The sequence below is a fragment of the Lethenteron reissneri genome, chromosome 55 (genome assembly GCF_015708825.2).
Source record: "Lethenteron reissneri isolate LAM-NWPU_2019-01 chromosome 55, ASM1570882v1, whole genome shotgun sequence".
NCBI classification, from domain to species: domain Eukaryota; kingdom Metazoa; phylum Chordata; class Hyperoartia; order Petromyzontiformes; family Petromyzontidae; genus Lethenteron; species Lethenteron reissneri.
This window is the reverse complement of record NC_083833.1, coordinates 745,609-769,904: the sequence shown is the minus strand read 5'-3', so window position 1 is coordinate 769,904 and position 24,296 is coordinate 745,609. Positions and strand designations below refer to the sequence as shown.

The window sequence follows — 24,296 nt, the reverse complement described above, 5'->3', positions numbered from 1 at the left end:
GTCGACATTTAAAACATACGTGGTGCAAGGCTCCCTTATAGTCGAGGGCCTTCTTCCAGCGGTGGCGTAAACTGGCAATGGCAGGTCTGCACCCTTACTTACCACGTGTGCATTATGTTGTGTCCACATCAGAAATGATAATAAAACCCATTTCCACAACTAAATAGTCGTCTCTCCAATGTATAACTACAAAGGCCTCCCTTACCAAGAGAGATGTACAAATTAAACGAGAATACTCTTACTTTCAAGACATAATTCGAGAAATGTGCTGTAATAATGAATAACCTCCTGCAGCAGATTATAAAATGCTGTTCCTTTTCCATTCAACTAATAGAGGAAATAAAATATGGATCGGTGACACGTAGGGAGCGGCGAGCTGCAGGAAAGTGATGGTGAGGAGATCATTTGAGCAAAGAGCGAGAGGAAGGAAAAGGAACGGTGACGCTGGGTGGTGTCGAACAGCGGAAGTCAGCGAGACAACGAGGAGAGACTTCGTGCCTCGGACCGGTCTCTGCACACAACGACAGAATGGTCCTGCCCCACCATATCTCAGCCACTCTTGTGTATTTCTCCGTGTCGCCTTCTCGCCCTCTACGTTCTCAATCTCTGCTCTCTCTCTGTCACTCCTTCAGCGGGTGCTCAATCCGCACTTTCGCTCTTCCTCTCTTCTCGCCCCCCTTCACTGGAACAAACTTCTCCCTTTCGATTTAAAGCTTTCGTGACTGCAGGGATTAATCTTCTTGGTTCTTTCGGTAAAGTCACGTATTTTTATTATTTTATTATTTTCCTTCTACGTGACTTTACCGAAGGAACCAAGAAGATGAAACTTCTCCCTCCACATCCAGCGGTCACCTACGCTCACTAGTTTCCGCTCTTCACTCAAACCTCACTTATCTTCCCGGGCTCACCCCACGACCCCCTTAATCTCCCCCCCGTAACCACCACCGTTACTGTTCCCTCTTCATATTCTCGTGATATGGCGATCACTCATTCCCCGTTCATTCATTCCATTCATCATCATTTACTCTCATCAATTTCACTTCCACCAAATTCACGCACCACAGATTCGCACTATTGCTTCCTCTCATCTATTCCATTCACCTCATCTCCACCATTACATTCACATGTAGTACCGTTGTTTATTCTTTGTAAAGTGCCTTGGTTAAGGCGCTATATACATTCTGTTGAATACGTGATTATGTAGTATTCTAATTAAGTGCAAAGCAAAAAAAACAACAACAACGCACAGGCAGATGCCACCGATGTTGTCGCCGTTGTTACCTCTCTTATGTGAGGCCGCGACTTGCGTGGCCCGATGCACCGCAGGGCGAGCGCGAGCAGGGCGGACGACACGGACGCCGGCCAGGCACCCGCAGTCTTGTCTACAAGCTGCTCTGGCGGCAGCGAGGGATCGCTGTCCAGGACCAAGTCCTTCTGCGCTCCACAAACAAACGGCGTTCAATAAATACCATCACAGACAAAGATCCCCCGTATAGCATTAACAGTGTGTTGGGGCAAGTGCTGTTAGCGAATAGCACCGATGAAGACCGGCACTGTGGCACACGATGGGGCGGGTGGCCAGCACCACGCCCGGCAACTTTTGTCTCCCCAGTGGCGAAGTTTACACATCGCTCCAGGTACTCATTTGAGGCTGAATTGATCTGGGGGAAGCCCCGGACCGGTTCAAATATTTGCCACCGATATTGGTCGTGAGCAGGTATTGAACTCGGCTCGCTGGGTTCTAAGCGCAGTGCGCTAACCATTGCGCCACCGCTCCCCACACACACACACAGGGTGGGTGATACAAACAAGTCGAGTTCATTAAACAAACAGACGGTTTGGTATCATCCATACTGCGTTCAACCACCACACACCGCAGGTCACAACACCTGTTGGATTCTTCCCTTGCACTGCTCCACTTTAGAGTTCCATCCCAAGTTGCAATAACAGGCTTTGCTCAATTCAAGAAAAGTGTAAACTTTTATCTAACACAACCGCGATCGCGATGGTGATGTTGTGTTTTGCTGCCACTTAACATTTCGGGTCATTGGGGGCCTGTGTTCAGCAACTGTGCTTAGAGAAAAAGGCTTCACAGCGATGGGAAATCAATAAATCACGGCCCTCTATTAACTCACCGTAGGATTAAGGCCTCCCCAGGCCAGTGCGAGTGAATTGTGTTTGTCCGATTGCTCAAAATATAATTCACAAAGGAGATGGAAACTGTCGAGGAGGGAAAGGTTTACCAGTAATCGGGGCTTCCGGCTGGCATCGTAGGCCTTGAGCCCACTCAGAAGCTCGAGCAGAACCTTGGGATTGGGAGGAACAAGAGGAGCGTGCGTTGTGAGCGACAGACATTGCAGCGTTGTTAAGGACAGCCAAGATGCCGCGACCATGCTCGGCAGTGGCAACATACAACACCGTCATTCCACCGCTGGATCAAGGCCTCCCCAACTGGCCTGTCAGCCAAGGGGGTTGTTTGATCATACTACACCATGCTGGTCTGTGCTCGTCAGCGAATGTGGAGCTAGGATCGGCTCAGATTTCACTTGCCACTGATGTTACACGTGGCCTGGGATCAAACTCGTGTGCACAAGGTTGATAGTGCAGTGGCCTGACTGCTGTGCAAGTGCTCCACCCTCTCAGACATTGCAAACCTGGACCTATTCTTGCAACCGATATGCTTCATTTTCATTTAGTATTTATTTTATACGCTTTACGCCGTCTAGTTTGTCCCAGGCTTCCGTTGAAAATCAGACCGTAGGCCTCAAATAGCCTGTCAGCTGTGGGGATCTGTGAGTGTTATCTCCGCTTAGGCATGGGTTGTCTCTGGGTTATCTCCAGGTTATCTCTGGGTACTCAAGTTTTTGTCCCCCACAAACAAAACAATTATTTTAATGGGATTCACCTATGACCCTATTGCAGAAGCCTCCTGGAAAAAAAAAAAGATACCTGATACTCTCTTTAAACTATTTTTATTGTACCAGGTAAGGCCCACTGAGCCAGAGAAGTGACCTGGCCACAAATGACAGCACAACGAGAGGTGGCTTATCATGTGGACATTTTACAGCAGAAAAACAAGAGGTCCCGAACAAAAGTCCACGCGACCACGGGGACAGAGACACGCAAACTCCAAATATACAGCAGGCATCAGGGTCGGGATCGAACCCACAACTTCCTGCATACCAGGCGAGGTAGTTAACATCTCCTAGCCACCGTGGCGCAGTGAAGCTTTCCCAAATAAACAGGCGGGGACATCGTCCCTAAAAAGCACGCGCGACTCACAATGCCGCAGCTGTAAACGTCCAGGCTGGCGGAGAGCTGTCCATCCTTCAAGAACTCGTCAGGGAGGTACGCCAGCTGGCTGCCGAGCAGGCTCGTGCGCATCGTGACGGTGACGCTGTGGTCGCGAGCGAGCCCCAGGGACGGGCGCAGGCTCGCGAACCCAAAGCCCCCCAGCTTCGGCTCAAAGCCCTCGGTCAGCAGCACCTTCGAGCTGTGCGGTGAGGGGGGCGGCAGTTTGTTCATCAGCAGCACAAACAAACATCAACAAATCAAATCCACGCTGCAGTTGTGGCGCTCGCACGATGCCGCAGTCGCGAGAGGCGTCGAGGGAAGGGACAACAACAGTGGGCGGCAGCGAGGCGCGATGGCAACGCTCGTGCCACACGGCAAGAAACATCTGGGTTCGACTCCTGACTCGGGTGCCTTTAGTATGTGCGCCCCCTGTTCTGTCATGGTTCCATCTGGGTTTCTCCACTACCTTCTCACGGTTAGAATAATATAAAATGGTGGCTAAACATCCCACCAATGTATAGACCTTCCCAAAACAGTCAAAAGACTGGTCGAAGCTTTCCTGATAAAAAAATAAACAATTCATAAAACCAAAACAGAGGTCTGTGTTCACATTATAGATTAAATTTCACCGTTGCTGACATTGTTAATGTTACTTTAACGTAGACTAAAGAAACTATCACTTGCATATCAGAACAAGTAACAATATCATATACACACATACAGAATATACGGCAGTATTTTTTTTTTTGGAAATAAGCGATTGAATGGAATTTACTCATCTACAGCCCTTTTTGTCGATAGAATTCTGCACGAGGCCCTCCCCACCGCGGGTACATTGTCACGTGTTTGGCAAGTCGGTGACCAAAACACCGGCACACAACCACCACAGGGGGGGAGCGTCGGCGTCTGCCGCGGCGTTAATGAACCAGGGGCGGCCGCGAGTGGGAAACGCGCCGCCGTGCGGCCGTGCCCACGTAAGCCCGCCAACCCCCGTTTGGTGCCTCCTCCCTCCACACGTGCAGCTCTGTGGTCCGCGGCGCCGCGACATGCGACGTGCGGGCGAGCGGCCGGGTGTGGGGAGGCCGACCTGCGGACGTTCCCGTGGACGACGGGGGCCGCTTGCGACGTGTGCATGAAGAGGACGGCGCGCGCCAGGCCCGCGGCGATGGCGACGCGCCGTCGCCACGGCAGCGGCGCCGTGCCGCCCTGCGGGACAAAACGACCAAACGTCGACGGGAGGCCTCGGGTCCATTCGTACTTTCGGGGAGACGTTGAAGATTTTGCGAGGCAAGTTGCGCTCGGGCAGATTTATTTTGAGAATGGTTATCCGGCGTGCATGAGTTGAGACGTTGACTTGGCAACGTAGATAGGTATGAGGTTTTATAGTAGCTTGAATACGTGACCTGAGTAGCCAAAGCTTTTTAGCAGGTAGATTTTTTGCAAACAATATATTCGTTCGTAAATGATTTTTGCGTTCGGTCACGACAATTTGACCAAATTTGTGTCGTTAATACCTCCCCCACCACCCGATACAGCAAAACAAATGAAATCGTCATGTGTGCAAGCGTTTCACGCACCAATTATCACGGTTTCAGCTCACACACGTGAGTTGACATAACAATCCTCACCGCCAAATTTAGCAAATAGATTCGACGTTTCTATTCACACTGCGTCATTAAACATCAAAATAAATTAAACTTAAAAAAACATCAAATCTTACACATGTGCGGTTGGATCAATGTGGAATGAGCCTAAGGACTGATATTAATCGATGTATAGGGAAATCATCCACCACTAATTAACATGGTACGTGGAATGCTGGGCAGGGTTGTAGCTACACTAAATACAGGGTGTCCATCAAGCTATCATCCATTATTAAGGCATCATCACGAGCCAACATTGTGGCCGCTTGGTTGAATATTGGGGTTATGATGCGAGAAATGAATCCATTAAAAAAACCTAAATATCTTGAGTGATCTTCAACAACACATGAGAGAAACATCGTAAATTGTGACCCGAGATATTTGGTGGACGCTTGGCTCTCTTAAATGTGAATGCGACGCTGTCGCCAACAACGCAATAGCAAACATGCGGAGGTCTGGTGATGACACCCGTAAGGTAACATTTTCACACTACCAAGTGTGCGTGGGGTTTTACATGTCAATCGACCGCGCGCAAACTGCCGGTCCCAATTATAAACCGAGAACAATGGATGACACCTTTGTGGACGATGCCCCGCTGGGTGAAATTGCCACGTGGGGAAGGGGGGGGGCTTTGCGCACGTACACGATACTGAGCGTGCAAGCGTGCGATTGCAGAGGCCGCGTGAGCATGCACGTGCGACATTCGCTGCGAAGAGCGTGCGCCTACACGGGGCTCACACAGCGCTGTTCATCGTTACGCAGCTCGCAGCAGATGATTCGCAAAGCGCCTTACCCACAAGCGTCAGGACCTCCTCTAGCCTGTAAATATTTTCACAGCACAAAAAAATAAGTTCAGGGGGCTCACTCTATACTGCGCATGTAGCCACGAAATACACGTTGATAATTCCAAGCTTGAAACGTAGTGTCGCACAGTATCCGCCCCACTCCTCGGAGAGACGGAACAACTCGGGGGCAAGTGGAGGAACCACAGACAATAAGGAAAGCAGCAACCAGCCGGTGTGTTAGCGCCAATAATTGCCCAAGCTCTGCGGTCCTCTATATACTAAAATGTTTACGGCCAATTAATGAGTGTTGAAAACGTGTGAGGAAACCATAGCGCCTGCCTTGCAACTCAGGAGGGCTTCAACAATGGCTCACCTATACTACCCCCAACTTGAGACTTCATGTCAGAGTCGAGGTGAGACAATTGTCTAATTTAAACCCACATCCCACGATGGAAACATCTTTCACGTGGCTGCTGGAATATAAATGACAAAATCAGTTACCCGGCTTGCCCTTCGGATTCCACATTCTACAACAGCCTGACAAACTGAACATTTAACTTGGCAAAGCACCTTTTTCCGACACGTGTGGCCATCGTAGAAGAGTAGGCCCAAATACCTGCACCGCTACCACCTTCACCTTTAGTGGGGTTTGGGAAAAGATATTACGAAAGGCCAACGCATGTTACATTCGGCAATTAAAACTACGGGCATGGATCTGTAGCCTGACTCACCACACACTGGAGCCGGTCAGACAGGGATCCGTTTGCCGCCAGCTCGTAGATTAGGCAGCACTGCTCACCCTTCTGGCTGTAGCCGGCCAACACGATGATATTTGGGTGTTTCAACCTGCAGCCACACGGGGAACAAACCCATTTGTGAATCAATGCCGTGGCGTCTCAGAGCCCTTTGCGCACAATAAGCGACTTGCATCACATGGCGAGCATCTATCCCTGTGGGCACAAGGTGACCTCGTACCTGGCCTGCAATCAGGAATTAATCTGCCAGTAGGGGGGGGGGGAAATGCTGTGTGTCATCCAAATTATGCAATGTTGGTAATTTTTAGAATTTGGCAAATTTGGAACAAAGACACCGGCACACAATCGCCCACTCGTTTTCCAATGACGTCAGAGGGGATTTCGTTTAACGCCCGTTGTGGAAGCAGATGGCGCTTAGTATTCTGTGATTATTACAAATATATGATAACCAGGGCGGCCGCTGGGGTTCTAACCGTGAACCTCTGCCAACCATTCATTCATTCAATTTATTTTTTGAGTAAGAACTGGCCCCCACTAAAGAGGGCATGGCAATACTTTACAGTATAAATTATACGAAGGTAGTCCCTACCTATAAAATCAAGAAACATAAAAAATACCAAAATGAGGGAACATACACAGGGAAAAGCTAAACGGAAAAAAATTGTCTTGCAGATTTTCCTGCACTGTTTGGTGCTCGGAGCCAATCAGAGTGCCGGCGGCGAATGCACGAACCACTGGGCCATACCACCGACAGCAGCGGCACGAGCGAAGCAACAAGTTGCAGGGATTGCACCTTGAGCTCTTTCAGCTGCGAACTGAGAGATTCGCAGTGACGGAGACGTATTTCACACGCCCGCCGTTTCAGAGCGGCAGGCCTCGAGAAGCGGAGGTACGGGGGCGGTATCTTCCCCACCCCCAGTGTGAGGTGTCGGGATGAGAGCACAAAAGAATGCTCTCAAGATGGATGTGTCATCGTGGTCGAAGGCGTTGCTGCCACCACACCTCGCCAAAGCCCTCTACCCTCCTCCGTCAGATCCCATGGTTGTTACACCATAGACACGTGACCCCCCCCCCCACCCCCATCTGGTTACACTGTCCGAAAAAATTAAGCTTTATTCAAAATAAATTTCTGCTTAATCTCTCATGTCAATGTGTCGTGGTACATGCTTTGATAGTCGACATGATATTGTTGACATTTGTTTTTGCGAACTTACTGGGAAAGGTTTCTGGCTTCTGACTCAACAACTTTCCAAACGGCCTCCTCTTTAAATCCACCCATCTGCGACAGACAACAACACAATCCTCAGCACGCAACGCACATTTCTTTTTATGAACGCATCGTGTTTAAAGCCATCGGAACAAAAGAAATACACTCGAACTGTACGCATTTTAGTAATACAAACACGGTGTTAAGTACAACATTGTCCATCAAAATTTCACTGGCAAAATAAGGGGCAGTGGAATGCACGCCCAGTCCAAACAATCTTCACGCAGAACACGAAATGGGGTAGACCTTCATGCAGCAGTGGATTTATAAACGGCTGCAAATCGTTTCTTTTTATATATTACAATTATTAAGTAATACAAACGACACATTTTTGGGGGAAAATGTAATTTTACAGCCTTAGCATCATATGTAGCGATGTACAATGACAGATCCCCTGTATAACCTAAAAAGATGGTTGGGGAAAGTACTGTTAGTGAGCGCCTATAAGGGCCGGCATGGCACCCGAGGGGGTAGGTGGCCAGCACCACGCCCGGCCACCTCAATCTCTCTAGTGGCGACGTTTACACACCGCACCAGATACCCATTGAAGGCCGAGTCGACCGAGGGAGACCCAAGATCGGTTCAGATAATTTTCACGGGTATTGGCCGTGAGCAGGAATCGAACTCTGGTCGCCAGGGTTCGGAATGCAGCGCGCTTAACCATTACGATGCCGCCGCCCATACATGCGTACGCACGTCAATGTACGTGCATTAAGAATCCACTTGTTAGAAAGAGCACGAAGATGCACTCGCATCGCAGGTCAAGGCGAGGCCAACGAGCTTGCGCACCACAACACCCCACCTGCGCCGTGTTTGCACTCAAAGAAAGCAGAGACGCTGTGTGAACACGGCTGGCGGTGCCCTCCTACAGTTCCCGTAGCACCTGTCTCAGCAGCTTGGCAGCGTAGTCGGTTCGGCAGATGCAGGCCCCGTACACGGTGCCCAGACTGCCCTCGCCTAGCTTGCGGCCTTCGCTGAAGTTCTGAGTGCCAGAGCAGACCAGGTCGTGCGAAAACCGTAGCCGGGATTCTGGCTCTGCCTGTAGAGACGCTGGACACGATGGGACGCTGTTAGTGACACCGGACACTAACGTGTATATATATATTTAGCTTTTACATAGCAGCGTTGTTAATGCTATTGTATCTCATATAGTATCAGTGAATGTTTTGTATACATGTTCAACACGAGTAATTGTGGTTAATGCAGACTTGGTTCCTCGCAAAAGGTTTCTACTTGGTGTTTGAACATCTTAACACCTCCTGTTTTATTGGCACCTATTTTTATTTTTCATTCTTTTATACTGGTAAAAAAGGTCCCATAATGTAGCTGCTCACCCCGGGCTACAAATGCTCTGATGGTGGCATTGTCTTTGTACTGCTCGTCTTTGTGAGTTGTTCTCTGGTCTGACGCGAGTGAAACTAGGACATAAAGAAGGCTGTCGCTGGTGTAGGCCAATCAGTTTCAAAGACAATGCCGATAGAATCAGAACATGTTTTGATTGCATGTTCACCACAAATAATTGTGGTTAATGCAGACTTGGTTCCTTGCAAAAGGGATCGATTTGGTGTTTGAACATCTTAACACCTCTCTTGTTTTTATTGCCAGAAAGGGTAAAACCAAATCTTATGTTTCAATCTTTGCGACTGCCAGAAGAGGTCCCATGCACGATGCATCTCACAACGCTGCGCAATCGGCAACGCACGCAAGGCGTGTTCCACGTGGAGAAGTGTTCATTCAACTACTGAGTGTCTATGCACGTGGGGAGGAAGCTGGAGCACCTGGAGAAAACCCACACGTGCAAGGGGTAAACACTCTATTCCGTACACATGGGACGGATGGTGATTAGTCCACGCTTGCTGTACCGCTTTTTCCTAGCAAGCGAGTACATTTATTTAGTTATCACATAGGCTTTTGCAACCAATATCAGGTTTTTTTGGGTTAGATCTCGATCTAACCCAAAAAAAACTGTATTATGGACGTTTATTTATTGTTGGAATGTGGCGTGCGTCAGAAAACTGTGGAATGCACGCATCGCTGAATTTTGGGTTCAAAATGTAGTTGATGACACTTGTTGGGGTTGTATCCCGTGAAAACGACACCGTGTACATTACTGGAGTTGAGGCATAATGTTGTCAGGAGGGCGATTGTCTGCAGAGGGTGGTGATGGAGGGGACACTGGAGATGGAGCTAGGGGGATGAGGAAGAGCAGAATCGCTCTGAACATCACGCATCAAACACGGGACGGGATGGAAGCTCTCTCAGTTGAACAACGGAGTGGTGGACAGAGAGAGACGTGGAGAGAGCGAGGTAACGGTTGGGCCCCAGTAGGCCCAAAGGCCAAGGAGGCATGGACAAGAAATGCGAATGATGTCAGTTGAGTAGTGCGAGGTAATTTCTCTGCCATAATTGTGCCGCACAAGGAACACCATAGACACTTACCGGAAAATTTTGAAGAGGGAGGTTGAGAAAGATTGTTGATGGTCCCCTTCTCTTTTGGATTCCCCTGGGGGAATGAACATTCAAAAACATTAATACGTAAAAAAAAAATTTACCCTCTCGCAGAGAAATTACAACCGCGGGCGGCCGCTCTCCGGATCACGGTGACGGCATGTGAAGAAGACGCGCAGGTTAGCTCGACGCCGAATTATCGTCGACTCTGAGTGTACACTCATCTGTTGCATCCGCAGAAGCGAGGACACGGTGCACTTCCTGTATCGTTACGAACCAGTGCTGCTGAAACTCAAGCCTCACGACCGCACGGGTGCAGCTTCCCCAATTACAGCCCATAAGGTGCACGCGACGCGCACATGCTTTATTTAAGTATGCATGGAAAAAGATCACCAAATTATTACGGCTGTAACAATTTGACTACCATGGATTCAAATAATTGTCACGATGATGCACTTAGATGAATGGGAGAGTCGCACGTAGCCAACCGTGCCCATCGGAGGTGCGAGAGAAAGACGGCCAGTGCAGGACAACCATTCAACCTGTGAACGCTGACCTGGGGCGCAACGGACAGAGGCGATGGTGTTGCCGACGTATGGTTTGCACACTTGATGGAGTCGCTTGGCTGGAGCAGATGCTGCTTGTAGCAGTTCAGGGAACAGAAACTGTGGCTGGGTGGATGTGGGGGAAGTAACAGGACTCCAGGTTTATCCATCTCAACACCTCGATCTGAGCGGAGACACAAAAGAGAAAAGGAGACAAATTATCATGGCGGTGACGGTGGACAAGTGGCAGCGTGTTTGCAATTTAAACTAAACGAAACCATTTTTATTTTACCAGGTAAGGCCCACTGAGCTGTATAGCTCTTTTTCAAAAGCGACCTGGCCACAAATGATAGCTCAACGAAGCCGCTCACGTGGGAATTTATAGCCAGCCAAATGCTCCGAACACGTGTTGTTGATTATTCTAAACGTGGAGGGAAAACCAGAGGGAGGACCTGCAGAAAAATACACACAACAACGGGGAGAGAGACATGCAAACTCCAAATATACAGCAGCGACCAGGGTCGGGATCGAACCCACGACCCTCCTGTCTAGCAGGCGAGGTAGTTAACATCTCCTAGCCACCGTGGCGCCCCCAACGTTGCACAGCATCGCAGTTCGAGGACAGCGGCCAACCTGGTTAATACTGCGGGTGCACCAACTGTGAACACGCGCCATCCGCTCCATAGGCGGCGTGTTTGCAGTAGGTGCTGCGATGTTATTCTAAAAAAACTAGGCCGTGTGTACCCGCGCCACGGTCCAAATTATATAAATCATTCGCATATGACCTAATTGGGGAGATAAAGAAAACCCACATAACAACATCGCCCCCCGGCACGACACCACCTATGCTGACGTTTGATCGATGTAGCCTAAAGTTTATTCTGGTTTTATTATACATGCTTAACATTCCCTTAAAATTTAAAAGCCAAATATGCCTGGTTACACAAGTGACATTGCTATTGTTGTTCAGGAAAATACAAGTATCATTCCAAAGTAGTTTCAGATCATTATATGAAGTAGCATTTCAAAAACACTTTTAATGCCAAATATATATCAGAAATGACACATCGGCAATGAAGACAACAGCACCCCCATGTTGCTGTTGGCTGATCCTATTATCCACCTATCTTCCTCATCTCAAAACGTGCAAATAAGCGTACACACATGTGGAAAATCGGTCGAATTTGCTGCCAATTATTGTTACACATCTCAGCGGTAGGCAATCGATTCAGGTGCGAATATATTATGGAGAGGCTAATAGGAGGGGCAGATAAGAGCTGTGTTTTAACTGCATCTGTGCACACTGGATACTGAATTAGGATCTGGTCGTGATCACTCAGTCATCCAGTTGCGATGTACATCCCTTTGCCAATCGACAATTTGTGGATGAAAGCTTCCCCACGCCATGTCGACTGTGCGGGTTATGTAACGCGGCACAACGACACTGCAGACAGTGCACGTGTGTGAAGAAGGCGCTGGTTCAAATATCACCGTTCAAGTGATGTTAGTCACGGCTAGGAATCAAAATCAGGCGGCCGTGTTTACAGTGCAGTGAGCTAAGCTCCGATGTGATCGCTCCCTCTGTTAACCCTCAACGGGTTGGCAGGTTACAACCGGTTGACCAAAATGAAAAGGGCTGTGCACACACCGATGGCAAATGTTCACACTCTTCCACTTCATGTGCAAGTTAATCTGAAACGAAGCCCATTTACATTATATGCAATTACAGTTAACGTGCTTACTTGACGATATATTTGCAATGCTTCATCATGTGAACGCATGTATATTATTACATACAGCATCTTGAGGTGTGTTTGCACTTACAGTATATGCTCCGTATACCCAAATTGCATTGTAATTGTATTGCACTGCTGATTGCTATCTGATTTTGCACGATTTTGGAGAGTAAAAAAAAAAGATTACGTTTCATGCTATTAAATTGGCCACCTGAAAATTCACCAATGTTCCTGGCTCTGTAAAAGCGCTGATGAATAAAACTTGCATATTTCAAAAGACCATTATCACCGAACACCAGTGCCCTATTAATAATCACCATTATAATAATTACTTGCTTATGACTGGAAGAAGGACACAACACTTGAATGTGTGGTATTATGTTTAAATATATTATGACATATTGTTGATCCTCTGACCAAATTAACAGGAATGTGTCCAACCTTGACAGATCTGGCAAGCTAAGCAGAATTGAGGCCTGGATAGTGCCTGGGTGGGTAACCATCATGTACACAAACAGGTTGTCATGGGGGAGCACCGGGGTGCATTGTGGGCCATGTGGTGGACAGCAATGTTCGAACAAAAATCCACCGTTGTATTACACTTATAAGTTCCCGTGACTGTGCACCACGTCTTCGCCAACCCCGCACGGACCGGCGTGGCTAAAGCATGGTGACGTCACCCCCACACGAGCAGCACACTGCAAGGGGGCGAGGGCCTCAATCCAGCAGTGGGCGTGAGGCGGTGGTGAACGCGGGAAGCAAAAGGGCACCTGGTGTGGGTGGCACGGCTTCTCGCGCCAAGTCTGGCGAAGCCGGTACGGAGTGGTGGTGGTGGTGGTCAGGAGGAGGGGGAGGAGGAGGAGAGGCACCAGGGAAGCTGTGTCGTGGATGTGCACTGGGGGAGCCGGTCACTGCAAGCAAACGCAGCCGCAACAAAAGAAAACAGGCGCCAAGCAAAATTTGGCTTCTAAGGATTGTTCTTCGTGTTACCGGTGAGCCGAAAGAATAAATTAAGTGTCGAGTTAATAAACACTTGCACGCATGACATATTGCATTTGTTTGGCTGTGTTGGGTAGGGGGCCCTTATTGACGCCCACTCGTTCACATGGCCTCACCGAAACTCACAACTGGGGTGTGTCCTTTACACGTCAAATCACTGTGAGGTTGGTGACAATTGTCATTTTCATTAATGGCCTAAATATGCCATTATCTCTTGATGCTCGACACAACAGGTGGGACAAGTTTATCGGGATGGGGTGGGGTCTAAAAGATTGAGTGGAAGTTATATATCATAATGGAGGTGTACTACTAATCTGTTTTTTATTATTGAATTCAATGTAATGACAGTTGCAACACATAAACATATACATAATTACACACACACATACTAAGGATGTTATCGATTACCTGGTGAATTTGAAACATTTGCAAATCATCCTTAGATATGAACATTTGGAAGATGTGGCAATTTTTTATTCGTGAGAATGGCGTCACCTACATCACGTCACTACTTCTGTGTTTTTCCTACCAAAAGTGTCGTCACGTGGCATTGGGCAACGTCACTGTTGTGAACATGAGGCTTGTCCCGCGGTGTCTGTGTGTGTGTGTGTGTACGTACGCTCGCGCTGCAGGTACTCGACGCAGCGATGGTTTTCGATGGCGATGAGCACCTGCAGGAGGTCGTGAACCGTGGCGTTCTTCTGGGCCCACAGCCAGAGCACCTCCTCGGCCATGCTGTGTCCTCGCCTGGAATTCTCGATTTCGCGCACCTTCATTTGGTCGTCCAGAACGTGTGCCGCTGCAATATCAGCGACGACTTGTGTCAAGACGCGTTGAACCACCGCGGATATTTTGTTGCGCGATTGTGCCGTACAGCTCTCTCAATGTGTTCAGCTCCACGTGTCTGTCGGGGAGCTACTCCAGGAACTGAATTCAGGTCCTGAATAAGCCTCCAACATGCACAGCAAAACGTCGAACATCATGCCCGAACTGAATGTGCCCGGCACATTCAGTCCAGACTTTGGAAAGGGCCCAAAGTTTTCACGGCTTCACTTTGTGCATTTAGATTGACAAATTTCACAAAGGTCCTGGCCTATGACGGTGCACAGTTGCAAAACATTGCTTTGTAGGCAATTGTTGATGCGTTGCACAGATATGGGAACACTCTGAAATTGACTCGTCGAAGGCTGTGGTGGGACAGCAAATGGTTCCTCAAATATCGCTGGGACCTTTTTGCCAGTATCCAAAATGATGAAAAAAATTAGATGAAAAGGAAGCTTTCAATGCACACACTTTTATTTGCACTCAAATGTGGAAAATAACTTATTTTGACCCCGGAATTAATCAAATTTTATGTGCTCAATAAAAGTATGAGGCTTGCATATAGAAAATTAAGCATGCTCTGATTCATATATGCCTTGTCTTTGCAACCGATTCGCCTAAATCAGAGACAGTCTTCTTTTTGGCCTCGTCGATGTTTTTACACAAGTACGTGTGGTTGACGCAGAATTGATGGAGGGTCTTTATGCCACCAATTTGGTCAGACAGGTGTGGCCTGAGGTAAAAACCATTGTACATAATTCAAAACAAAACATCCAAATTTGTTTTCTAAACTCTTCACACACCATAAGCATTGACACACACCTGCATCAATTATATCCAAAACTTTGGATTTGTCTCGCAGACTCAGGGATTTATACTTCAGTCCCTTGCCATTGCTTCTTGGTGTAGGTGTAGACGACATTGCTGAGAGGGTTGGCTTGCGCAGAGTGCACATAAACAAGGTAAAGTCCCAAGCGACGAGTCTGCACTGACGCTCACCACGCTCACCACGCTCACCACATTCACCACGCTCACCACGCTCACCACGTTCACCACACTCACCACGTTCACCACGCTCACCACGCTCACCACGTTCACCACGCTCACCACGCTCACCACACTCACCACGTTCACCACGCTCACCACGCTCACCACGCTCACCACGTTCACCACGCTCACCACGCTCACCACGTTCACCACGCTCACCACGCTCACCACGTGCGCCGCCGCCAGACTGAGTCGTTGTTTTGGTCGTGCCGTCGCTCCACGTGCGTGCCGAACTTGGACCATTCGGTACGGCAATTCGGCTCATGGCGAATTACTAACACACCGTATATGTGCCGAAAGCACAGCCGTGCCGACTTATCCCCCATTACAAATGATCAAATACCGAAATAACGAGGTTTTACTGGAAACATAAAACACTGACACACCAGTGAAAACCCAATCACGATACAATATTCTTTGCAGCACACGAAATTCCCCTTCTTACCTTTCCCAATGCAATGCAGCCCTACATAAAAAATAATCCTACGTTAAAGAATGTAGGGCTGAATTGATTCTAAAAAAACAGAACTGGCAAAAAGCCTCTGTTCATTAAACCCACCGCAGCCATTCAGGCCAGTGTGGGAAATTCCCTACCCTGTTTGTTTAACTTTCTTCAAGCTCTTTCAAATCTTGAAGACCTACAGTGAACCCCCATGAGTAAAGAAAAGGTACAAAATGTACATCTCGTCACGAGCCGACCTCACGGCATCTCCTAAAGCGTACAAAAAAAAGTCAAAGGTGGGCGTTGACAAGTTCACTTGCAAAGTTGAACTGCTACGACTGCACAAGTCGGACACAGCGGTCGATGCCGCGTCCACTCACGACCAGGAGAGAATGGCTCCACCGAGTAGACCGACTTCACCGAACACCCCTCCCTACCGAGACGGGCCCCTTTGAGCGGCCCACCCCTCTCCGGAGACATCACACACGCGTGCCTCTATGACGGACCAACTTTTAGCGAATTCACTGCTCGATGAAGACCTTCACCAACACCACGTTGGTCACAGTGGTTGGTTGGTTCAACATGCATACTTCACAACGCTGATCAGTGTGAGTGAGATGTTAACTACCTCGCCTGGTATACAGGAGGACGTGGGTTCGATCCCAACCCCTGTATATTTGGAGTCCGCTACCCCTGCCGCGGTTGTCTGGCTTGACCAACCTGGATGTGAAGGTGTAGCTGTTGCGCTGCATCAGCCTTACGGAAGAAGGATGACCAATGGAATCAATGACTCAGACATTATGACTGGGTTGAAACACATTCCAATCATTGAGGCATGTTGTGCCATTAGACCACAAATCAAAATAAACTTTTGCTCAAATAAGCATTTGGGTGGTGCTCATTTGCTGTGTTATAGCCCGAGCCAGTGGTGGAAATTCCACATTCCTATGACGGGAGGGGGGAGTTTAAATAGGATTAACCACTGTTGACTTCCTGAAAGTGTCACGGATTTCATAGACCCTAGGTGAACGATAGTCTGAGTCAACTCCCAACTAGGATTTGGACTTGCACAACTCAAGGATATGCTCCAATTTGTATACTCTCAATTCATGACAGAACGTATCCCATGTACCTTGTGTCCTGTTGTCTTATCCCATGCATTATCTTGCCCATGGACCACGTTAATCCTCCTGTAATCCGCAAACTCTCCAACAAATTGAACACTACAATCCTAACAGCAGACTTCATGCTGTGCATGATACTGCTGGCAACATGGAGTTTCCCTGCCATGCGGTTGACCAACTTTGTGTAGCGAGCTTTGTTATCATCGGATGGTAAGAAGTGGGCATAAAAGATAGTGTCGTCCATGGACAACAAGGTCGTCTGCCCAGTTGGCATCATGTTCGGGTTTCTGTCAGGCTCAGGGCGCTGGTTGGCATTGTATCAACAATGGAGAAGTCTTTAGCAAGTGCTTTCAAACCACTACACAAATTACACACGTTATTGGCCACATCATATCCGACCACAAAATGAAATAACAGAAGGAAAATAAGATTACATGTTTTTGGTTATAAATGAATGTGCTTAACCACAATATCAAGTGCCAAAAGCATGTACAACACATTTGACCACATCACTTCTTGATGAGGGCCCTCCCCATGCCGTTGAGGCCTTGGTGAAGCGTTGACACATTGCTTCACGATGCCAGTAATAGCAGGTTGGTGAAGATAAGGAGCGTAGACGTAGAGACATAAAGTATAGTGTAGAAATGAACTTTGCTGACCACTCCCTTGTGCGGCCCACCACTTGGCCTAGCGGTGAGTTCACCCGCTGTATGCAAGGTGATCAACCCTCGAAACATAAAGCAGGTGAACTATCCAGGCACAGCCCTTCTTAGCTTCTGCTATCGGGTGACGGTGGATGCATTCCCGGTGAGTTTGGCTTCAGCTCCAGTGACGTATTGATCTAAACCGAAATTAAAACCACCATTTTGGCACGGAGGGTACCCAGGTAAAGGAAATCATGAACTCTAATAAAGTTTGCTAAAGCTTGGAATTTGCTGTAGTAACGTAAATAAATTGGCCCGCTCCATTTATTTCCCTTAAAATGCTAAATATATGTAAATCTGTGTACTGTAGTAACGCCATGACGTGGGGCAGTGGCAGCACTACGATGGGCATGGGGAGGACGTGGGGATGGATGTCTCTGTGTCATTCTATTCCATCCTGAATTGATTTTAAATGCCAACTTTTGTTTTAAAGGAGGGAATTTTCTTAAATTAGTCACCCGTTTTTTTTCTTTTTTTAATAGACTTGTACATCTTTAAATACATTTATATGTTCTTATTTAAACAATAATTAAAGGAATGTTTAGATGGGGCATCAACTTCGATCTTATTCTTGTAACCTTTTTTGTGAATTATAGTTTTACTCAGCTCAGCCATGTACCTTTGACACAAAAATTTGTATCGTGCCTCATCTATACTGTTCTGTATAATAAATTAATTCGAAAGAGAAATGTGGCTTAACAAAACATTAGATTATTAACAAATGTTTTTAACCAAGCCAAAAGTGCAATCTAAAAAAACCACGGATAGAATCCCACTCTGGCAATGTATCTTCTCAACGCGTTAAGACTCTGCAATGAAATTCATGCGACTCGTTTTGTTTTTGTCAATCGCCAGCAAGGATTTGAAGTGGAAACCTTCCGATTGTGATCGAGCGAATACCACGGGTAGTACAGAAGTGGATTTAGTGAATGCGGAGTCAGAACAGTTGAAGTTGGAGTGATAGCAGTGCGAGTAGACCGGTGGAGTTAATGTGAAGGCAGTACAGCTGTGGTGTTGGTGGATGTGGGGCAGTGGAGCTGGTGAGTGTGGGTGGTGGTGTGAGTGGGTGGTGGTGAATATGGGTGGGTGGTGGTGTAAGTGGGGGTTGGTGTGAGTGGTGGGTGGTGAATATGGGTGGGTGGTGGTGTGAGTGGGTGGTGGTGTGAGTGGGGGGTGGTGTGAGTGGGGGGGTGGTGTGAGTGGGGGGTGGTGTGAGTGGGGCTGGGTGGTGTGAGTGGGGCTGGGTGGTGTGAGTGGGGCTGGGTGGTGTGAGTGGGGGGTGGTGTGAGTGGGGGGTGGTGTGAGTGGGTGGTGGTGTGAGTGGGGGGTGGTGTGAGTGGGGCTGGGTGGTGTGAGTGGGGGGTGGTGTGAGTGGGTGGTGGTGTGAGTGGGTGGTGGTGTGAGTGGGGGGTGGTGTGAGTGGGTGGTGGTGTGAGTGGGGGGTGGTGTGAGTGGGGGGTGGTTAATGTGGGGGGTGGTGGTGTGAGTGGGGCTGGGTGGTGTGAGTGGGGGGTGGTGTGAGTGGGTGGTGGTGTGAGTGGGTGGTGGTGTGAGTGGGGGGTGGTGTGAGTGGGTGGTTGTGTGAGTGGGGGGTGGTGTGAGTGGGGGGTGGTTAATGTGGGGGGTGGTGGGGTGAGTGGGGCTGGGTGGTGTGAGTGAGGGGTGGTGAATGTGGATGGTGAATGTGGTGGTGTGAGTGGGGCTGGGTGGTGTGAGTGGGGGGTGGTGTGAGTGGGTGGTGGTGTGAGTGGGTGGTGGTGTGAGTGGGTGGTGGTGTGAGTGGGTGGTGGTGTGAGTGGGGGGTGGTGTGAGTGGGGGGTGGTGTGAGTGGGGGGTGGTGTGAGTGGGTGGTGGTGTGAGTGGGTGGTGGTGTGAGTGGGGGTGGTGTGGTGGTGGTGTGAGTGGGGGGTGGTGTGAGTGGGGGGTGGTTAATGTGGGGGGTGGTGGTGTGAGTGGGGCTGGGTGGTGTGAGTGGGGGGTGGTGTGAGTGGGTGGTGGTGTGAGTGGGGGGTGGTGTGAGTGGGGGTGGGTGTGAGTGGGGGTGGTGTGAGTGGGGGGTGGTGTGAGTGGGGGGTGGTGTGAGTGGGTGGTGGTGTGAGTGGGGGGTGGTGTGAGTGGGTGGTGGTGTGAGTGGGGGGTGGTGTGAGTGGGGGGTGGTGTGAGTGGGGGGTGGTGTGAGTGGGGGGTGGTGTGAGTGGGTGGTGGTGTGAGTGGGGGGTGGTGTGAGTGGGTGGTGGTGTGAGTGGGGGGTGGTGTGCGTGGGGGGGTGGTTAATGTGGGGGGTGGTGGTGTGAGTGGGGCTGGGTGGTGTGAGTGAGGGGTGGTGAATGTGGATGGTGAATGTGGTGGTGTGAGTGGGGCTGGGTGGTGTGAGTGGGGGTGGTTGTGAGTGGGTGGTGGTGTGAGTGGGTGGTGGTGTGTGAGGGGTGGTGGTGTGAGTGGTGGTGGTGTGAGTGGGGGGTGGTGGTGAGGGGGGGTGGTGTGACGTGGGGGGTGGTGTGAGTGGGGGTGGTGTGAGTGGGTGGTGGTGTGAGTGGGTGGTGGTGTGAGTGGGGGGTGGTGTGAGTGGGTGGTGGTGTGAGTGGGGGGTGGTGTGAGTGGGGGGTGGTTAATGTGGGGGGTGGTGGTGTGAGTGGGGCTGGGTGGTGTGAGGGGGGGGTGGTGTGAGTGGGTGGTGGTGTGAGTGGGGGGTGGTGTGAGTGGGGGTGGTGTGAGTGGGGGGTGGTGTGAGTGGGGGGTGGTGTGAGTGGGTGGTGGTGTGAGTGGGGGGTGGTGTGAGTGGGGGGTGGTGTGAGTGGGTGGTGGTGTGAGTGGGGGGTGGTGTGAGTGGGGGGTGGTTTGAGTGGGGGGGTGGTGTGAGTGGGGGGTGGTGTGAGTGGGTGGTGGTGTGAGTGGGTGGTGGTGTGAGTGGGGGGTGGTGTGAGTGGGGGGTGGTTAATGTGGGGGGTGGTGGTGTGAGTGGGGCTGGGTGGTGTGAGTGAGGGGTGGTGAATGTGGATGGTGAATGTGGTGGTGTGAGTGGGGCTGGGTGGTGTGAGTGGGGGGTGGTGTGAGTGGGTGGTGGTGTGAGTGGGTGGTGGTGTGAGTGGGTGGTGGTGTGAGTGGGTGGTGGTGTGAGTGGGGGGTGGTGTGAGTGGGGGGTGGTGTGAGTGGGGGGTGGTGTGAGTGGGTGGTGGTGTGAGTGGGTGGTGGTGTGAGTGGGGGGTGGTTGTGAGTGGGGGGTGGTTAATGTGGGGGGTGGTGGTGTGAGTGGGGCTGGGTGGTGTGAGTGGGGGGTGGTGTGAGTGGGTGGTGGTGTGAGTGGGGGGTGGTGTGAGTGGGGGTGGTGTGAGTGGGGGGTGGTGTGAGTGGGGGGTGGTGTGAGTGGGTGGTGGTGTGAGTGGGGGTGGTGTGAGTGGGGGGTGGTGTGAGTGGGTGGTGGTGTGAGTGGGGGGTGGTGTGAGTGGGGGGTGGTGTGAGTGGGGGGTGGTGTGAGTGAGGGGTGGTGAATGTGGATGGTGGTGTGAGTGATGTGAGTGGGGGGTGGTGTGAGTGGGGGGTGGTGTGAGTGGGTGGTGGTGTGAGTGGGGGGTGTGTGAGTGGGTGGTGGTGTGAGTGGGTGGTGGTGTGAGTGGGTGGTGGTGTGAGTGGGTGGTGGTGTGAGTGGGTGGTGGTGTGAGTGGGTGGTGGTGTGAGTGGGTGGTGGTGTGAGTGGGGGGTGGTGTGAGTGGGGGGTGGTTAATGTGGGGGGTGGTGGTGTGAGTGGGGCTGGGTGGTGTGAGTGAGGGGTGGTGAATGTGGATGGTGAATGTGGGTGGTGTGAGTGGGTGGTGGTGTGAGTGGGTGGTGGTGAATATGGGTGGGTGGTGGTGTGAGTGGGGGGTGGTGTGAGTGGGGGGTGTGTGGAGTGGGGGGTGGTGTGAGTGGGGGGTGGTGTGAGTGGGGGGTGGTGTGAGTGGGCTGGGTGGTGTGAGTGAGGGGTGGTGAATGTGGATGGTGGTGTGAATGTGGATGGTGGTGTGAGTGGGTGGTGGTGTGAGTGGGGGGTGGTGTGAGTGGGGTCCGGGTGGTGTGAGTGTGATGGTGAATGTGGTGGTGTGAGTGGGGGGTGGTGTGAGTGGGGTCCGGGTGGTGTGAGTGTGATGGTGAATGTGGGTGGTGTGAGTGGGTGGTGAATGTGGATGGTGAATGTGGGTGGTGTGAGTGGGTGGTGAATGTGGATGGTGAATGTGGTGAATGTGAGTGGGGTCCGGGTGGTGGAGGTTCCTCACCTAAGTGCCTCGCGCCGCTCACGGAGTCGCACGAGTCCAGGATCCGCGCCACGCCGAAGAAGACGGCGGGGGGCAGCTCGTGCACGCGCAGGCGCCACCACGCGGGCTCCGTGCCCCCCACGGGCTCCATGCCCCCCACGACTGCCACTACCACCACTCGACTACCACCACCACCACTCTACTGTTACACTGACTCTACTACTGCTGCTGATACCACTACTCTACTGTTACACTGATTCTACTACCACTACCACTACTATACTGTTACACTGACTCTACTACTGCTGCAACTACTCAGTCTGCTGTCACAGTGTACTACTACTGCTGCCACTACTGCCAGAATGAATGTAGTAGTGACACGACTGCACTAATTACCACCCACTACTGGGACCAGCGCTGTACAACTACCACTGACACCACCAACACCGCCGTCAACTCACCACCAACACCGCCGTCAACTCACCACCAACACCACCAACACCGCCGTCAACTCGCCCTGTAGGAACACCGCCACGTGGTGGTACTGCAGCTGCTTCCTGCTCCTACCGATTATCGTGCCGTCAATGACTACAGCCCCCCCCTAATCACCTATTAGCGAATATCGATTATCGTGCCGTCAATGACTACAGCCCCCTCCCTAATCACCTGTTAGCGAATATCGATTATCGTGCCGTCAATGACTACCTCCCTACCATTGACAACTTTAAACAGCCCCCCTAATCACCTGTTAGACCTACCACTGACTACTCCCAATACACCCCCACGGCTATTATTGAGTATCGATACACCCCCACGGGTATTAGCGAGTATCGATTATCGCGCCGTCGTCGCCTCTCCCCCGCTGGAACCTGCGGCGAGTGACGCCGCCGTCGATTTGAATCGACGATTCACTTCTATTCAAACAGAGTTGTAGTTAGGTATCGATGTCCGCAAAGGTTCTATTATAAATATATATTTTTAAATCATCTCCCAGTAGGAGATGTATTAGAATTTAATCCCAGCGATGCCATCCCAGCGAGCAGCAGAAATTCTTGACTCCGTTTAGTGCCGAATCTGGAGCCAGCTGAATCGATTACCGAAGTTGAATCGATTACCTCCTTCGATTCCTAACGCGGAAATTCCCACGGCGCGCGTTCATCCCTTCGCGGACGAGCGGCGAGATAATCGATTCTTTTTATTGCGCGGAGTCGAATCGCAATCGACGAATCACTAAAGGATGCCCCTTTCTTAGGGGCCGTCCCTAAATGACGTCACGCACCTAAGGGGGGGGGGGAGTCAGACATTTGTGACGATGTGTGACGAGGGGGGGGGGGTGAGAAATGTGACGTCACATCATAATGCGCAACTTTAAATAAATACAGACAACACGTTCTACTTAGTTAAATAGACTTTTAAATAAATGTTTTCTCCTACAACATCAGAGTGCAGCGCCACATTAAATAGGCACTACAATGACAATAGTTTAAAGAGATTTTTTTTTGGGGGGGGGGGGCAGAGCTTTGTGACGTCATATTTGAGGGGGGGGTCTAACCCTCTAAACCCCTAATTCTTTGTGTGGAGTGTGGTGGGTGGTGGGCATCACGGGGTGGGTGGACGGTGTGTGTGGTGGGTTATGCGTGGTGGGTGTGGTGATAGTGGTCGTGGTTCACACCGATCCACGACCACCACCACCTCTACTGTGCGCTGAACCGGCCACCACAGCAGCAGCAGCGCGAGTCGGAGGAGTGAGCGGATGGCTCTCCCTACGCGGGTCAGGCCCCCTCGCTTCGTCTCCTCCCCATTACCTGCTCCTCTTTCCTTGTCTTCTCCTTCTCCGCCACCTGCACCACCCTCTCCAGCACCACCATCTCCTCCACCACCATCTCCTCCACCAATGTCTCCTCTTCCTCCTCCACCTGCACCACCATCTCCTGCACCACCATCTCCTCCACCACCATCTCCTCCACCAATGTCTCCTCCACCTGCACCACCCTCTCCTGCACCACCATCTCCTCCACCACCATCTCCTCCACCAATGTCTCCTCCTCCTCCTCCACCTGCACCACCATCTCCTCCACCACCATCTCCTCCACCAATGTCTCCTCCTCCTCCACCTGCACCACCCTCTCCAGCACCACCATCTCGTCCTCCTGCTCCTTCTTTGTCTCCACCTCCTCCGTCTACCCCCCCCCCCCCCCATCTCCTCTTCTTCCTGCACCACCAGCTCCTCCACCAGTGATGAGAGAAGCCCTGCTTCTCTCTGGCAGTCATCTTTCAGCAATGGGATGTTTTGGCCCAATACCTGTTTACACTGTGTGTGGGTCCCACAGTCTCACACAGGGACTCACAGTCTCACACTGGGACCCACAGACTCACACAGAGACCCACAGACTCACACAGAGACCCACAGTGTCACACAGAGACCCACAATCTCACACAGAGGCCCACATCCTTAA

At 50.6% G+C, this 24,296-nt stretch overlaps 1 protein-coding gene across 1 annotated transcript; it reads right to left on the bottom strand.

The window, feature by feature from the left end:
- Positions 1-35: 35 nt before the first annotated feature.
- On the bottom strand, positions 36-22,912 carry LOC133356676 (interleukin-1 receptor-associated kinase 3-like). Its single transcript, XM_061574316.1, has 13 exons — positions 21,862-22,912; positions 14,092-14,271; positions 13,244-13,384; positions 10,749-10,921; positions 10,184-10,247; positions 8,628-8,794; positions 7,692-7,756; positions 6,454-6,568; positions 4,382-4,500; positions 3,283-3,493; positions 2,244-2,306; positions 1,282-1,434; positions 36-71 (listed from the first exon to the last, which is right to left on the bottom strand). Exons 1-13 carry the CDS (start codon positions 21,989-21,991, stop codon positions 36-38), a joined length of 1,617 nt encoding a protein of 538 aa, XP_061430300.1. The 5' UTR covers positions 21,992-22,912.
- Between the last annotated feature and the right edge of the window lie 1,384 nt (positions 22,913-24,296).

Excerpts from the sequence above, each read along its gene's own strand:
- LOC133356676 (XM_061574316.1), bottom strand. The coding sequence starts at position 21,991 with ATGGAGCCCGTGGGGGGCACGGAGCCCGCGTGGTGGCGCCTGCGCGTG. Across the intron at positions 6,569-7,691 it reads GAAGCCAGAAACCTTTCCCA|GTTGAAACACCCAAATATCA; the intron begins GTAAGTTCGCAA and ends GTGTGGCTGCAG. Across the intron at positions 2,307-3,282 it reads ACGTTTACAGCTGCGGCATT|GTTCTGCTCGAGCTTCTGAG; the intron begins GTGAGTCGCGCG and ends CCCAATCCCAAG.